The sequence below is a fragment of the Lichenostomus cassidix genome, chromosome 13 (assembly GCF_008360975.1).
Source record: "Lichenostomus cassidix isolate B80296 chromosome 13, HeHo_3.0, whole genome shotgun sequence".
Classification (NCBI taxonomy): domain Eukaryota; kingdom Metazoa; phylum Chordata; class Aves; order Passeriformes; family Meliphagidae; genus Lichenostomus; species Lichenostomus cassidix.
The window spans coordinates 17101490-17118615 of record NC_139494.1 but is presented as its reverse complement, the minus strand read 5'-3'; the positions used below and the strand labels follow the sequence as shown (position 1 = coordinate 17118615).

At 58.4% G+C, this 17126-nt stretch overlaps 1 protein-coding gene across 1 annotated transcript; it reads right to left on the bottom strand.

Moving 5' to 3' along the window:
- Positions 1-744: 744 nt before the first annotated feature.
- ARHGEF37 (Rho guanine nucleotide exchange factor 37) lies at positions 745-10232 on the bottom strand. Its single transcript, XM_085074038.1, has 13 exons — positions 9998-10232; positions 7792-7995; positions 7308-7431; positions 6840-6987; positions 6196-6395; positions 5572-5702; positions 4992-5096; positions 4236-4346; positions 3267-3596; positions 2395-2523; positions 1832-2027; positions 1229-1401; positions 745-954 (listed from the first exon to the last, which is right to left on the bottom strand). Exons 2-13 carry the CDS (start codon positions 7981-7983, stop codon positions 745-747), a joined length of 2049 nt encoding a protein of 682 aa, XP_084930164.1. The 5' UTR covers positions 7984-7995; positions 9998-10232.
- Between the last annotated feature and the right edge of the window lie 6894 nt (positions 10233-17126).

Genomic DNA, 17126 nt, shown 5'->3' with positions numbered 1-17126 from the left:
CTGGCGGCCACGAGGAGCAGTGCAGCCTAGCACTGCCACAGGGGCGCAGTGACCGCGGGCTCAGGTGCCCAGGTACCCGAGTTTTCAGGTGCCCAGGTACCCGGTGTCTCAGGCACTCAGGTGCCCGGGTACCCAAATTCTCAGGTGCCCAGGTACCCAGTTACTCAGGAACTCAGGTGCCCAGGTGCCCAGGTACCCAAATTCTCAGGTGCCCAGTTTTTCAGGTATTCAGCTGCCCAGTGCCCATCTGCCCAGGGCCCAAATGCCCAGGTGCTCAGGTGCTCATGTGCCCAGGTGTTCAGGTGCCCAGCTGCCCAGTGCTCAAGTGCTCAGTGCCCAGGTGCCCAGGTGCCCCGTGCCTGGCTGAGGACCCCTCTGCAGCACTGCATCTTTGCTGCTCACTCCTTCTCTAACCAGGGACAATGCTGCCTCATCACCCCCAGGACACATTTGTCACTGCCAGGGATTTCAGCAAATCCCTGGATAACTGCAGCCACCTGCCCTCCCTCACTGCCTGCTGCTGCTTTGCTTTGTGCCAACACTCACACTGGACATGGCACCCTCACATCTCCCGTCAAAAGATGCCACCCAAGTGCCATCCTCGTGCCCTTGTCCCTGGGCCGTGTCCCCCAGGTGCCTCCCACCACCTTCCCAGCCCAGGGCTGCCTCCCTGCAGCATCTCCTGTGAGGTGTGCTCAGGTGCCAAGCTGGCTGTTCCCATCCTGTGCCCTCACTGTGCCACACTCATATGGGCAAGCTCCAGCCTGCGGGGTCCTGCACGGGGACAGTCACCAGGTAGCTGGAGGGCACGTAGCCCCTCTGACCATTCACCTCCACCAGGCTCCACTCCGTGCTGCCCTTCTTGTCGTGGGGCTCCAGCACCACCACGGGCTGCCCTGCCTGGATGGTCACCTCCTGGGGGCTCCTGGCTGTGAAGGAGAAGCCAGCCACCACCTGTGGAAAGCAGGGAAGGAGGGAGGAAGCTCTTGCTGGATTTGGGAGTCAAGGGGGGAAGGATGTGGCAGGACAGGCCATTCCAACTGCAGTGCAGTAGTGCCGTGGATTGAGGAACTGGGGACCCACCAAGGACAGTCCTCTTGCTCTGTCCACCCTGGTCCCAGCTAGGAGGACACCTGGAAGAACAGGTCCACCTTCCCACCCACACAAGGCCTGGCACAGAGCTGGTGGGATGGCTAGGAATGGCCCTGGGGATGTTCCCCACTCTCACCTGGAATGTTGGCGTGAAGGTGGCCACCTGGGGCCTGGGAGCTTCAGGGAATGCATAGGAATGTCTCCTCTCTGTGTCACTCTCCAGGCTCAGCAGGTCCTGGATCCCAGGCTGCTGGACTTGCACCGGGCTATAGGGCTGGAGTTTTGCAGCAGGAACAAAGCCTCGGGGACCTGCAGGACATGGACACACACTGGTCACAGGGCCCTGCTGCCTGGCACATGCAGGACTGCCTGGAGAAAACAGGAATGACTCTTTGGGTGATGTCTGGTAGGGCACAGCAGCCCTGCTCAAACTAGTCCATCACCAGGGGATACCCAGGAGAAATCCCTCCCCAAAAAAAGAATTCCTTCTGTTTCTGTGTGCACAGATTCTCCTTTCCCAGCCACAACACTTCACGAGTGCTCCTTTGGGGAATGAATCAGGAAACCTGAACCTGACAGCTGATGGCAAGGCTGAGGTGGGTTTGGGCTGAGCAAAGCCTGGAAGGGAAAACCCAGGAGACCATGCTGTCTGCTGTTTCATCCAGGAAAAGGAAATTATTCAGGTGAATCTGGCCCTGGTGCCAAGGCAGGGTGAGGCTGCCCACAGTGCTCACAGTACCTCCAGCATCCACCAGCCACCTGCTCGTGTTGCCCTTGGTGTCTGAGCTCTGCAGCAGAGCCACGATCTGTCCCCTCAGCAAGGTCAGGTCCAGGTCCTTGCTGCCACTGATGTTGCTGGTCACTTGGTAAAGCTTGTCTGGGCCGTGCTTGCTCACAAGGGAAAGGACCTTCCTCTCCTCAGCAGGGGTCAGAGGCTGAAGGGGAGCAAGAGACAGGGAAGCATTTGATGAGACACACAGGGGACTGAGGTCCCCCAGGTATTCCTGCTCTCCTTTCTGCGGCTCACATCCCAGGGAGAGGTTAAGGGTTAAACTCCTTCACACTCTCTGCTCTCCCCCCAGGTTTGGGATGAGTGTCCACAACACTGACAGCACAGCTGAGCTGTTCCATCCCTGGTTATTTCCAGCCAGCTGCTGTCAGAGGCTTGGGGGAAATACTGTGGCAACTCCCCGGGCCACATTCTGAGCCAGCCTCCCCCCCAAGGGGATTTTCTGCACTGGGAAACCACAGCCCAGTCTCTCTTTATCCAGCTGGCCTCAGACATGCCCTGTGCAGCCCTACCTGTGTCCCAGGGCTCGGTGTGACAGTCTCAAAGGCCTGGCAGAAGGAACGGAGCTGAGCACCCGACTGCTGCAGGGCATCTTCCACCACCTTCCAGAAGCTGGGCAGGGCCATGTGGCCATGGGGCAGCTGTGGGGACAGACTGGGGTCAGGGAGGGCCCTGAGAGAGGAGCAGCTCTGGGCAGAGTCAGAAGAGAAGCAGGAGGATGAAAAGGGGTGAGAAAGCAGGAGAACAGACCTGGCCACTAAATTCACCTCACACATGGGATCAAGGCTGCCCCTCTCTGGCTTTGAGCTGCACCTTTTTCTCCTCCTGCTCCTGGCTCAGGCCAGGGCTGTGCTCCACCCAGGGCTTTTGACAGCCCACACTCTCCATATTTACAAACATCAGGCTGCAGAGTCCCAAGCAGTGAGGAGTTCAGGGAGGCAGCTCCCAGGGGATGGGTTGAGGGAGGCTGTTCCCCAGGCCAGGAGCTGCCTTTGTCCTCCTTGCCTTGCTGGCACAGAGCTCTCAGGAGCTCAGAGTTCACACTGATCTCTCAGGCTGCAGCACATCAATAAATTACCAGGAAGCAGGACAGTTCCTGCCAGTGCAGAAGAGAAAATTCGGCTTTCCCCCGGCAGGGACGAGGAGAGATCCTTACAAATGCTCGACAGGGAGCTGTGCCTGCAAGGGTCTGTTCGTTTTGCTTAGCCCAGAACATCAGCAAGGTATCTCTAGCATCTGGGGAAAATTTAAACCCTTCAAAAGCTGTTGTTGTAAGCCTGAAGAAGCGGCTGAAGGGACATCAGTGCCCTGATGTCTGTGAGATCTCCCAAGGCTGAAGAAGGCAGGTCTGGCTCAGCTCGTGTGCCTGAGGGGTCTCACTCACCTGCTCCAGCTCCTTCTCTGCCTGGTGCAGCACCTGGGCAGCCAAGTCCAGCTGCAGGGCGCTGAAGGAGCGCAGGATCTGCCCCAGGAGCTGCACAGCCACCTGGTTGAACTGGGGGAGCTCAGCCACCAGCAGGTCGTTGATGGCCAGGTAGGTGTTCATGGCTGCCTCCTCGTCGTAGCTCACGCTGCCCATCTCGCTCTTCCTCTCCTGGATCTCCTCGTAGTCCAGCAGCTTGTCCAGGCGCTTCTTGACCAGCTGCTGGGGTCCCTCCAGCATGTCTGAGAGGCTGCTCAGGGGCTGCCACACCAGCCTGTCCAAACGCTGCTTCTGTGGGGTGAGAGAACCCCAGTTTCTACGTGAGCCCCCCAGACAGGACCAGCTGCCTGCACAGGGGCAGGGGGGAACAGGTTTGGGGTCTGCTGAGGGGCTTGTGTGGAGTGGGGAGCACCTGGGACATCTGTCCCTGAGGGCACACAGGATGCCAACCCAAGCAAACCCTTGGAAGGGAGCAGTCATGCCCGACACAATTCCAAACTTGTGCTCCATGGAAACAGCTGGGCAAGACCCTTTAGTGGCCCAGAGCAGTCTCAGCTGGCTCTGTCCCCACATCCCTGCCCAGAGCCCATTTCAGGGCCCTCTGCCCCCGCCTGGGGTGCTCCTGATTCTTCCCCTGTCTCCCTGTGGGTAACCCAGATCCTGGATGCATCCGTGAGATACTGGGGCTCATCCCAGCCCTGGATGGGGTCTGGAGCTGTTGTAGCTCTGTCTCTGTCCCTGTCCTCCATTCTTCCCTGGACCCTGGAGCTGATCCCTCATTCAGGTGCCAGGAATTCCAGATGGATGCTGTTATTTGCTGCTGGCTCTGCTCTGCTCTGGGGGACTGTGAGGATACTGCTCTGGGGTCCTCTCTGTGCCCTGACAGAAGGTGATTGAGCTGCAGGAGATGTGCAGGGAGGGAACACTCACAAACTCTGGGAAAACAGTGCTCTGGAGGTGCTCTGAGAGGCGGCGGTACTGCAGGGCAGGTCCCTCGTCCATCTGCAGGTCACACCGCTGTGGGGTGGGCAGCAGGAACGCCTGGAAGGGAGGAACATCACACTCCCTTAGCTCATTCCCAATCCTGAGTGGGGAGCCCTTGGCAATCTTTTCCTGACAAGGTCTTTCCAGCCCAGGAATTGCTGCTGAACTCTCGGCCATTTCCCGAGGCTTTCCTGATAATGCTGTGTCTGGGGATTGCGTGTTTTGCCAGCACTCAGACTTTCATTTCCGTCAGATGCCCCGAGGGATTTCCATGAGAAAATCATAGCAGCTGCTGACCCAGGTGATTTCAGAAGGGAAATTTGTTGTCAGGACTGATCTGGGCACATTTCTGCCTTACACACATTATTAAAGCGAGAATTCCCAGGCTGAACAACACCCGGCCTTTTCAATCATTGAAGACCTTGAAATAATGATAAGTTTAAGGACAGATTATTCTCAAATGACACCAGCTCAGACAGCGTTATCAAAGCCTCAGCTTTGGTTTAAGCTCCCCTGGACCTGAGCAATCCTTGGATGTTGTGCAACTCCCTGACACAACAGCACACTTCAGCTGAGCTGCAAATCCCTGAACATCCCCAACAGCTGCTGGTGTCCACAGGGCTTGGAAATGTTCTACAATCCCAAGGAACAGCTCTTGAGACCTGGATGGGTTCAGTCCCTGTCCAGTGGTCAGGGTTTTACCTCCAAATGGCCCAGGTAGGATGCCACGTTCTCCTTCAGCGTGGCCACGCTGGATGCCACACACTGGAACTTCTCTTCCAGGTCGTCATATTCCTTGTCCTCTGTCTGCAAGGGAACAGGCAGCTTGTCACCAACGTGGGCAGAGCTGGTGGCCATCACTGGGGGCTGAAACAGCAGCCTGGAGCTCACAGGGCTGGGGACAGGCAGGAGAGACCCTGAGGGGCTCCATGAACCTGGAAAGGGGTCAAAGCATTGGTGCAGGGGTGCAGGCAGTAACAAGGCTCTCGGTGCTGGGCAACACTGGGGTGTCTTTCCTTTTGCTGGGGGGCCTGAGGATCCTGTAGGTCCTTCGGGGGCCAAAGCATTGCTGCCCTGCAATGCTCCAGGGTGGGCAGTGAGGTGTGTCCCTGCATCCCTCCTGTCCCACTGAGCCTTGGGCTGATGGAGGACCAGGAGTCAACATCAGCCACCCCACCCCATTCTGCCATCGAGGTGTTTCAGGAGCAGCAAAAAGCCCCAGAAACGACCCAAGGAGTGGCAGCAGGTCCCGGGGTGCAGGCAGGGGGTGACTGCTGCCCACCTTGGCCACGATGCCAGCCTCGTGCATGAGCAGGCGGCTGAGGCGCGTGGTTTTCTTGGCGATGGAGTGCGTGTTGAGGCGCGCCAGGCGGTCCCGCAGCGTCAGGTGCTCGGCCTTGTTGTATTTGGTTGCTGCCTCGGGTGGGAGGACACAAAATGGGGGGGAGAAAAAAAGATCAGAAGAGGAGACTTCATGGCTGAGCAGGCAGTGAAGGTGAGCAGCACGAGGGCTGATCGACAGGATAAGCACAAACCGCATTAAAGGAGGAAAGGAAAAGTAGGCAAACCAAAAACAAGGGTGAGCTCCCACCTGTGGGGAGCCTGATTTCTCCTATCCCAAGGGCAGGATTGTTATTCCCTGTTCTCCAGCCCCAGGAATGTGGACAGACTGGTTCTGTCCTCAGCCCCCCCCATGCCACCCTGCTCTTGCAGCCTGCAGGTCTTGCCCAGAGTGGCATTTACAGGACCAGAGCAGTTCCAGGAGTTGCCTGCACGAGTCTGCGGCACGATGGGTGGAGGGCAGGAAAGCTTTGAACGGATTTAAGTGGGAATTAGTGCCAAGGAGAACACTGGGGTCGGGCTGGGTGCTGTGCCCCCCACCCACACCGAATTCCTGACCACTCACCCACTTCCCGGCGCCGTTTGTACTCGTTGATGTTGGCATTGACCTGGGTCATGGCACGAACTGCTCCCTGCAGGGCTGAGTGGGCACTGGCACTGCTCGGGGTGTTCTCCAGGATCTTCCCCAGCAGCAGAGGGTATTTGGTGACCCTCTGCACCGGCATCACCAGGAAGAAGCTGAGGTCTGAGGCGCCTGTGTGAGGCCTGATGGAAAGGGAATGGCTCAGGGTTGGTGTGCAGGGCTGCCTTCCTGCCCTGCTGCTCCCCATGGCTTCTCTGGGAGTGTTTTGGGGAGAGAGATGCCCAGAAGTTGTGGGGGTTCTGGTTGTGAACCCCTGAGAGTTCAAGTTCCCCAGGGCCAGCCTGTGCCTCTCTGGTCCATGTGGGGAGCATGTGGCTTCCCTTGGGGGAGGCAGCAGCTGTGGATGCCACCCATCCCTTATTTTGGGGTCCACCATAAAAAATTAGGAACCAAGCTGCCCCAAATATCCAGGACAGGCTGCCAGGATTACACCAGGAAATGCCACAAAGGTAGTGGCAATATGACAGCCAGCCTGGTGACACAGATCCATGCAGGCAGCTCATCCAGAGAGAAGAAAGGATGTGAAAGAGGGACAGGGAGGTGGTGGTTCAGCTGCAGGGACCTACACGGTGGCATTCAGGGTGTCCAGGATCTCCTGCTGCAGCCGGGGGTCCCTGCGGTAGCTCTCCACCAGCTGCAGGGCGTGGTCATAGCTGGCACAGTAGATCTTGTAGACAGTCTCCATCTCCTCCTTGAACTCCTGGAACAGGGTGCCTGGGAAGGACAGTGACACCACTGTGTCCTTCCCTGCGGCCTCAGAGGAAGGCAGGGGTTTCTCCCCAGCCTGCAGGAAGGGAGAAGCCAGCAGAGCAATGCCAGCCAAGTGTGCCAGGGCAGTGCTCTGCCCCCTGAGCACCCTGCTGAGGTGGTGCTGTCCCCATCACTGTCTGCAGGCTGGGCAGGCCACCCTTGTCCCGTGGTGGCACCAGCTCTTCCCAGAGCCAAGGCAGGGGCAGGAGGTGTCAGGGCAGAGGGGCTGGGCTGGCACACACCCCTCATGGGTGGGCATTGGCCATTGGCACTGCACCACTTACTGATGCTGATCAGCTGTTCCTGCCCCTGCGTGGCTACAGCCTCCAGACCCTTCAGAAACCGCCGGGAGACATGGAGGATGTCGTCGGTGTTAGAGAAGAGTCCTTCCAGGTCAAGCTGAGGCAGCTGAAGGGAACAAAGATGCCCCAGGCTAAGCCAAACACATCAGAGATGGACCATGTGTTTTAGGGGCTCTCCTGGTGACCTTCCATCTGCCCAGGGGACACCCCAGCAGCTGGAGCAATGCTGTTTCAGGAGGCTTTGGGAATGCTGAGAGCTGGCTGTGCTCCCAGGCACAATAGGGTTAAAGCCATAGGATGGCTGTACAGGGTTAGACCCAATGTCCATCCACCCCCAGACCTTGGCAGATCAGGGGGAGCCCAGGAAGGTGGAAGGTGACCTCCCTGCATTGATTTGGGCACCTCAGAGCTCTAACCAGATTCACCCTCCTGTCCCCAGCCCCTGGGCAGGGGTAGCCCATGTCACCTGCTTCTTCTGGAGGTGTTCCCGGATGTCCGACACGCAGAGCTGGATGTTGTGGACATAGCTGGCCTCGGTGGTGATGAGCTCCTCCACAGCCAGGCGCTGGCTCAGCTCCATCTTGTCACAGGGCATCTCCTCATAGATGGCCTCCTCAGCCTCGGCTGCATCCTCGGTGTCGGGCTCTGCGCTCGCCATCTCAGCAGGACTCTGCAGGGGTGGCAACGGCAGCCCTGGGACTGGTGCTGGGTGCCCAACCCAGCTCAGTGCCCGTGCTGCCCACCCTGTGCCCATGGCACCCCACAGCACATCCCCAGGGACACTCAGCCCCCAAGCATGGCACGGATGACACTCCAGAACAACAAAACCATAAAGTGCTGCGAGGCAGGAGCAGGCTGGCTGCTGACACCCACGTGTGGCAGGCAGGGACTTGCCACACACACATGCCCAAACCCCGTGTGGGACTGGGGTGCAGGCAAGGAGGCCCCCAGGTGCCAGCAGGGGCCTGGCAGCTCCCACCCAGCTCTGGGACTGTGCAGGGACTGGTTTGCCACCCCTGCTCCAGCTCCTTGCTGTTCCCTCCCTGCCTTGGCTGTCGGCGCCTGTCGCCTTGCCTGCTGTTCAAGGGTCCTGTTCAAAGTACAAAGAGTGGCTCTGCAGTGCTTGAACAAGAGATGTTTCTGTGACAGTGAGAGCTGCTTTAAAAGCCACTGGGAGGGGGGGAGAAGTGGGCAGAGCTGCTGACGCCTCTGCCAGATGCCCTGGCAGTCCCTGGTACACAATGCCAGCGCACTGTGTGGCACAGCAGGCTCCTCTCTCCTCTCTGCTGTGGAAAATCTGAGCGGATTCCTGACGTTTTCTTCTCAGGAAACATGCTCTGCTCGAACTGATACCAGGGAGGATGGAGCAGCTCGCAGAGCATCACGAACAGTGCTTGGTTTCTAGCAGGAAGGCCTTGAGAGAGAGGCATGGCACAGCCCACAGCAGCACAGGCACAGCTGGGCTGGCTCCAGACCCCAGCCGGGGGCAGGAATGCTGCCAGGCTCCCGCCTGCCTGCGGAGGAGGAGGTGAACAGCAAAGGCGAGGCAGAGGTGGCCTGGCAGGATAAAAGCCAGATGGCACAAGCAGCAGCACTACCTTTGCCCTGCCCAGCTTGCCCAGCCAGTGCCAGCCTCCACAGCCAGCCTGCACCACGCCAGGTGCCCACCGTGGAGGCTGCAGCCCCTCTCCCTGTTCCCAGGAGCTCCAGCAACAAGTGGCTGATGCAGCTGAGAGCCGTGGGCAGGGCCAAAATCGCCTCCTGGCACACGCCCACTGCTGTGCTGGAGGAGAGCTGGGCTTGGCACAGGGAGCAAAGCGAGATGGCATTGGGGTACGTCACCCTGCCAGCTGTCATCCCTGCCCTCTGCGACTTGGCTGCCTCCCCTGCCTGTCGCATGGCACTGGCTGCCATGGGACTTGGGGAGTAGGAGACTTTTCTGCAGCTCCCTGGGTGCTTCTGAGGTGTCCAGGCAGAAGGGCTCCCATCAAGGACTGTCGGACAAACTCAGTGTCCTCTGCCTGGGGTGACAGCAAAATCCTTATTCAGGGGAAAGGCTGCAAGGAAAGCCTTGATCTGAGACAGCCCCCGAGCCCTGGAGGGATGCCCTGCAGCTCAGGGCATGCCATTGGGGTGTCCCTGGTCCCTGCAGCAGCATCCCCAGAGCACACAGCTGCCCTGGAGGGTTTCCCCAGGCTGGAGCAACCTCGTTGCCTCTCCTCACCCCCCTGGCCTGAGACCTCAGCGGGGAAAGGGAACTGTGCAAAACGAAAACGCAGCATCTCTGGGCAGCGTTGGACCAGGCAGACAGCGCAGGAGCAGGTTTCGTTTACCCAGCGTCCCTTCCCAGGCAGCTTCCCGCATTTGAGCTGTCACTGCTGCCTCGGCGACTACCAGCATCCCTGTCCGTAACGGGGGGGGCTTCCTGTCCTTAAAGGGGGGCTCTGAGCATCCCTGTCCGTAACGGGGGGCTCTGAACATCCCTGTCCGTAACGCGGGGCTCCGGGCATCCCTGTCCGTAAGGCGGAGACCGGCCCGGCCCTCCCCGACCCCCGCGCACAGGTCGCCGGCTCCTTGCCCGCGGCTCCCACCGCACCCCAGGGGTGTCACCCGGCTCCTCAGCCAGCCCAGCCTCGCCTCTGCCCCCCGAAAGCCCCGGGCGCGGCTCTTACCTGCCGAGCGGCGTTGCGCAGGTCGCCGTGCCCGGCCGCGCTGCCGCTGCTGCGGGCGGTGACACCGCAGCCGCCGCGGGCTGCACGGGGGGATCCCGAGCCGGGGATGATCTCCAGCAGGGGATGATCCCGAGCGGGGCTGATCCCACCCAGGGGGCTCGGCCCCGCCGGTCCCGGCCCGCGGCAGCCGCAGCCGGTCGGTCGCAGCTCGGCGGGGCGGTCCCTGCGCACGCCCGGCGGGCGGGGGGGCTGGCGGCTGGCCCGGCTGGCACCGGCTGGCCCCGAGCGCACCGCCCCCGCCGGCACCGGGAACCGGCACGGGCTCCTGGCTGACAGCGCCGGGCCCGCGTCTGGATCGGTCCCCGGTCCTTCTACCGTGCGGGGCAACCCCCGGTGCGCTGTGCTGGAGAGCGGGGGACACACCGGGGGAGCAGGGGACACACCGGGAGAGAAGGCGACACACCGCCTCACCCCTGCCGCGAATAACAGAGACAGGTCCCCGGTGTCGCCGTGGCCGTGCTGCGGCTCTGATGTGCAGCCCCGGTGATGCCCTGGTGTTCCCAAAGCCCACCCACAAACGCGGAGGATTCCCGCGGTGCTATCCCAAGGACAGACATGTCCCCAGCACTGCCCCTCTACTCTGCCGTCCCTTACCGGCTGCTCAGCCACGGGAAAGGGGACGGGGAAAAGAGAAATGAAAATATAGGCGAGGAAGTAGTTGCCAAAATTAGGGCATTGGGAGTCAGTGGCCACTTGGCATGAAGTTGGTTTTTTGCTTGGTGAGGTGTTTGCATCCTTATAATAAACAAGCTATTGAGAAGGGAGAGGCTGATCCTTGGCCAGTCCCGCTGGGAGCTCAGCCTTGTCCTGACCGCAGGGAGGGGATGGCAGCACCTGGGTTTTTCCGGGCTGACACACACTGTGCAAAAAGCGTCACTGCAAAAAGGACTCGGAGTTTCTCAGTGACTCATTGCTTACTGCCATGTCCAACAAAGCCATCAAAACATATCACAGCTGCTTTGCTTCTATCAGCACGTTGTGGATGATCCAGGACAGGAACCACGAGGGAATCTCGGCAGTGCTCCCTCCTCACCCAGCACCTTCATCCCACTGGACCAGCACAGCAGGACCAGGACAGCATCGCAGCGCCAGCTCCACCCCGGCCAGCTCACACCACGGGTGTTCCCTCAGGCATTTTTCCCATTCCAGTCCAGTTTTTCAGAGGCTGGATAGCCTGGCTCCAGGGAGTTCCTTGCAGGATGGGCTTGTCCTCCTTCCTGACAGCTCTTTTCCCCAGCACGAGCTGTTTCCTTCCCGCCCTGCTGCTGGCACCGCACACCTCCCGTCCAGCCCTGGGCTGGGGCTGTGGCTCCACTCGCCTCACCTGGGTGGCTCAGGGAGCACCGGGGGCAGTGTGACAGAGCTGTCACCGCTCCAGGGCTCCCCAGGAGGCGTGAGAGCAGGCTGGCTGCCCTGGCCGGCTCTCCTTACACCAGGAAAACAAACAGGCGCCGGCTGGTCGAGCACAAGGGTTTGTGTCCCAGGGCTGTGCTCAGGTGAAGCCAGGCCGAAGTGTTCCAGCAGGGTGGGCTGTCCCCTGGCAGTCCTGGCACTGTCACCTTGCTGGGTGTGCTCCCACCCTGCCAACACAAACCTGGCACGCCGTGGCAGGGAGTGGGATCTCCCGGGGGACCGTGTGCGGGACCAAGTGTGGGACTGTGATGCCATGCAGGCTGGCAGGACTGGCTTCTCCTGCAACAGAGCCAGCTTTGTGCAACCCCATTGAAAAATGTTCCTTACAGAGCAAGGGTGAGCCACCTCCACAGCACTGCCCGGCCCTCTTCACACCCACTGCCACAGCAGGAGCGCTCTGCCACCTTTTCCTGGCAGTGTTGAAGGGAAAAAACCAACCCCATGCAGCTGGTGGGACTTGATCCCCTGTGACACTCCTTGTGTGATGAGCACAGCCTCGGTCCAGAGGCTGAAGAAACACCTGATGATGATTCTGAGGCTCAAAATAGGATGTGGTGAAAGCCTCAGGAATAGGGAGGTGGATGGGAAACAGGAACATTTGTCTGCCCAGCAGCCCAGGGCAGAAGGCATCACCTCACCCCGGAAAGGGGTTATTGCCACCCTACAGCTCACCCTGAACCTGCTGGCTCCTGGAAAACCTTTTGCTGTTTTGCCTTTTCCAAATGTTAAGGCTCAGGATATTTGGATGAAAGCTAAAGCCGTCAGGGGGCTCTCTGGGAACACACCAGACAAGCTTTGAATTAAACAGGGCTTGCTCAGAAAATAAACACAGCTTCCAGCCATGCAAAGCACACCAGCTCAGGCTCTGCCTAATAACAGCAGGCGGGGGTTCCTCTCCCGACAGCAGGTTTACACAGGAAAGTTACATTTCCTCTATTTAATCTCTTCCATTATTACTGTTCTTTGGGTTTCTTTCCCGTCTGGAAAGGACTTGGTGAGCACAGGACATTATCAGCCATTCACGATGGAAAAGAAAACACGGGCAGAAAAATAGCAGCTCAAGAATGTGCTCACAGGTGCGTCCTAATCACAAAACTTCCTCCCACACGGCAGGGCTCGGAAGTGGACTTTGCCTGCAGCCCCACTGCCTGTGTGTGCTGGGCAAGGCAGGGTAGGTCCAGCTGCTGGAAAGGAGGAAAAAGCCTGTGAAATTAAAGGTTTTCGTTCTGCTGAGCTCGCCATCAGCATGAGCAGCTCCTGAAACACCACAGAGGTGTCATTCCTTCCTCTTCCTTCTTCCCTTCCCAGCCAATGTGCTTAAGAGGGAAGGAGGGCTGTGCCTGCCTGGTCAGGATAATCCCATCCAGGTACTCAGCCAGGGCTCCCAGGCAGGTGGAAATGGTGTCAGCTCCAGTGGTCTGGGTGGAGGCACAGCTCCAGCCATGTGCCTGCACCACGAGGCAGAGCACAGCCTAAAAATAAGCAGATAGGATTTGATCCAGGCAGAATAAATGAAGAGTCAGCTCTTTATTCCCAAGAGGGTTATTTATGGGCCTTGCACAGGCCTCCTTGATGGAGGCTTCAGCCCCTCTCAGCCTCTCTGAGGCTGCAGCAGCACAAGCTTCCTGTATCCAGGTTTTTGTGGTTGAAGCTTCACATCCACCAGCCTCTGTGGTCCTTCCCTCTCTGCTCTGCTGCCTCGCCTTGCTTTCCCTACCCCAACATCCCCCTTTCTCTCCCAGGGCTGGTGACTCTGGGCCTGTCATCCATTTGTCCCAAGACCCTGTTGCCAGCTGAGCCAGCTGGTGGTGACAACAGCTCAAGGAGAAAGCCAGAGGCTGGTGTGAGGGCACTGAATCCTGAGATATCCATATTTCTGCTCTGAGAGAGGAAGCTGCTCTCTCAGGACGGGCATGCAGGATGCCAAGGTGTGCACAGTCCATGGGCACCTGGGCAGGAATGCAGGCAGAGATAGAGGTGTCTGCAGCATCCTGCAGCTGTGGGAGGAAGGACAAATGTTTCCAGGCCAATCTAGCCCCACACAGGGCCACCCAAACCCTATTATGGGGCAGTGCCAGTGACAACACTCCTTGCTCAAAGCGTCCTACAAGGTACCCCACTGAGGACCTTCTGCCTGCAGCAAAGACGTAAGAAGATGTGAGGAAAGCAAGAAGAGTTCAGAAAATTCTGGTGGCTTCTGCTGATTACTCATTTCCACCGATCCAACCAACATCTCCCCCCTGCCTGACTTTGTAGGATTTCTGCTCCTGCCACGTCATCACAACCACCCACCCATGGAGCTGGAGCTCCACGTGAGCTCCTCCTCCTCCCTGTGGGCACCCCAGGCACCCCCTGCCCACACCACCCCCAGGTGCTGCTGCTCTCCTGTGCGAGGTGAGGACGTGAGAAGCAAAGCAGAGGCAAATCCCCTCGGGAGTCACCTCATTTGGGGTCAGACACCTCTGGAGTCCCACCAGCTCCTCCAGGCAAATTCCTGCAGGAGTGGTTATTCTGGAGACACAGCAGGAGCTGCTGCCTGCGCGGGCGACATGCAGGAGCTCAGTTCTCTTGCTTCAGAGAGAAATGAGGGCTGGGAGGGAGGCGAGAGCCCCTTCAAGCTGCCAAGCCAGTCCCTGTGCAATTCCCCTTCCATTTTCCCACTGACGCATCCAGGAATGCCTGTGCCAGGACAGGGCTTGTCTCTCTGCCACAGGCAAGACACAGCCGCCCCTTGAGGGAATCACTGGGTTTGTTTCACTGCTGGAGGCTGAAACCCAACCCAGGGGGCTCAGCTGGGTCTCACAGCACGGTGAGGACACCTAAACCAAAGACCTTGCAGGTCACCAGCTCCACATCCTGCTGGGAAGGAGGGCAGGGGTGGGCAGCCCTGAGCTTTGTGCTACAGGCTGGGGACGTTCATGGCCAAGAGCTTTCCCATGGGAGCAGCAGAATCCCTGGGTCCTCCTCCATTTTGGAACAAATAATCACCAGAGGCTTCGGAGAACTGGGACTGGTGGGGCTGCCTGATGCCAAGGCTGAGAAGACAGGGAGATGTGGCTGAAGGGATGAGAAGAGGCTGAGGGGGAAGGAGATCTGCAGAGGTCCCTGGAGCCTCAGCAGCAGCAGAGAGGCTGCAGGACCAGCTCATGGCGTTGCCCACACGTCCTCCTCTCCTCAACACGTCACACCATAGCAAGGAGGGTGTTTTACTGGGGAGGAGTTTGTTGTGGAAAAACCCCAGCAGCTCATGCCATGGAATATAAAATGATGGAATTGAAAATGATGTAAAAGGAATCCCAGTTCTGGTGGCACTGAGCTCTGGCAGCTCAGCTTGGGGACAGCTCAGTATCCCCATACCTGTGGGACTCTCCCAGCTCTGGCAATGTGGAGCTTCCTGCCAAAGAGGCAGCGCCTGACTGAGGTTATTCTGACCATCAACAGCTTCTGCTGAGAGCAGAGCTCCCCTTGTGTCAGCAGCCATTGCTTCATCCTCTTCCCTCCAGCCACAGGATGACTGCAGTGTCAGAGGGACATCTCCATTATTAATGGGTCTCCATTATTAATGAGATCCCAGCTCTTGCAGCCGCCCTGACTCACCAGCCCACACCCCAGCTCCAGGTCTCCTCCCCAGGCTGTGGTGCTGGGAGCCACCAGCCTTGTCCCCTCTGCCAAGCCTGGCTCCTGTCCTTGGCCAAGGAGGGGCCATCCTTCAAGGACTGGGGAAGGAAACCTCTTTTGTGAAATGTCCGGCCAGACCTCCCACCAGAGCCCCTCAGGGACATGAAGGAAGAGAGGAAAAACCTGCCAAGCAGAGCAGTTGTTACAGGCAGGAAAGGAAGGGCTGAAATAAAGGGTTTGTTTTCACAGCAGAGGGATGTTACCTGTGGGGAACCATTGAATGTCCACAAATTATCTGGAAAAGGGCAGGGCCAGCAAAGTGACCATGTTTGGCACAAACACCGAGCTCTTCAGGGCAGAGCAGACAAGGAGCTGCTGAGTCCATGTCCCTGAGCTTGAGTGGGACTGCAAAGTCACCGAGGGAACTCAGGAAAAAGCAGAGAAAACACATTAAAATCCAGTCTAACACTGGTAGCCCAGCGATGGGCTCTGACTGGTGCATCCCCTCCCAGCAAGGGAATCTTGGGGGTTGTGTTAAATGGTGTTTCCAAAACGCCTGGAGCAGAGAAAGCAGAAAATCGACTGTTGGAAGTGAGTAGGGAAGAAGCAGAGGATGAGAAAGGAAGCGCTGGCACTGTGTGAGCTGCTGCTGTGCCCACGCTGAGGATGCTGCCTGCAGCTCTCCCCGTTTCCTTGTCTCCAGAGGGATGTGGAAGAGGCTCAGAGAAGGGAAGCAGGAATGCCCCAAGCTCTGCAGCAGCCTCTGCATGAGGAATGGCATCGTGGCTAGGAGAAGGGATGAGGGAGGTGTGATAGAGAGCTGCCCTGCCTTGGGAGGCATGTGAGGGCATGGAGGGGTGATTATTCACCAGCTCTGCCCCTGCAGGAGTACAAACTCCAAACGAAACTACCTGCAGGGAAGTTTGGAACAAGGAAAAGGAAGTGGTTCTTGGTGCAACGTATAGTTAAACCATGGAGCTCCTCGCCACAGGATGTGACAGACGCAAAGCATTAAACAGGAACTGGATGAATTCATGGAAGAAAAATCCTTTGGGTTATTAAGCACAAAGCACCACCACCTCTTCCTAAAGGCTGGAGGTCTGGGGGGAGTTTAGGGGCTATTCTTGGGAAAGAATACTGTAAACATCTGTGGGCCACAGCTGGAGCATGGTTGAGCTGTCACATGGATGTCACATGCTGTCCTGAGATGGAACCACAGCCCAGGAGTTCCCCAGGAGCATGGCACACCACTTCCTCACCCAAGGAATGCTGTCACCTGCCACACCTCATGGCTGCAGCAGTTCTGTGCTTAGGTGAACACAGAGCACTCCTTTCTTCCCTTCTGGACTGAGACCATTTTTGTCTCCCAGCTGAGGGGAGGCAGGTCCCACATGTCTGAATTTTCTTAAGAAGTTTTAAAGTGAAAAATCCCCTCATGAGACGGCAGGTGGGATCCCAGTCCCAGGAGAGTGGCTGCAAGCAGATGCTCTGTGTCCCTCTGGAGGAGAGCTCAAGGACACCTTGGGACAGCGTGGGACTGCCTCATGTAGGAGAGAGGTGATGAGTTCTGTGCCTGAGTCACACTGGAGATTTTGATCTGCTCCCCAGTGGGGTTTGGATCGGGCCAGCAGCACCTGGAATGGGAGTGAGGTGTCCTTGCTGGGTGACATTCCTGTGCCAGGCATCAGCCACCACCTCACAGACCCACAGGAGCTGGCTCAGAAGGGAGTGTGGGTATGAGAGCTTGCTCAGTGACAAATAACTATATTTTCAGTCAGTCTCAGTGCCAATGAGGCCAGGCAGTGACCAGCAGAGCTGTGCTCCCATCATGTAGCCACTCTGCAGCCAAATCTGGTCCCTCCAGCTCTGCAGCAGGGACCAGTCCCTGCCAGGACCTGCTCTCCCTCGGCAGAGGACAATGCAGAGGCAGCCTGTGCTGTGCATGCTGGAGCTGCAGTCAGAAGTTGGAGTGTCCCCATCAGGGTCACAGTGAGCTCAGAGCTACCCATGGGACCCCACAGAGCCACTCCTGGGGTGC

Excerpts from the sequence above, each read along its gene's own strand:
- ARHGEF37 (XM_085074038.1), bottom strand. The coding sequence starts at position 7,983 with ATGGCGAGCGCAGAGCCCGACACCGAGGATGCAGCCGAGGCTGAGGAG. Across the intron at positions 1,402-1,831 it reads GTGGCTGGTGGATGCTGGAG|GTCCCCGAGGCTTTGTTCCT; the intron begins GTACTGTGAGCA and ends CATGTCCTGCAG. Across the intron at positions 955-1,228 it reads CCTTCACGCCAACATTCCAG|GTGGTGGCTGGCTTCTCCTT; the intron begins GTGAGAGTGGGG and ends TGCTTTCCACAG.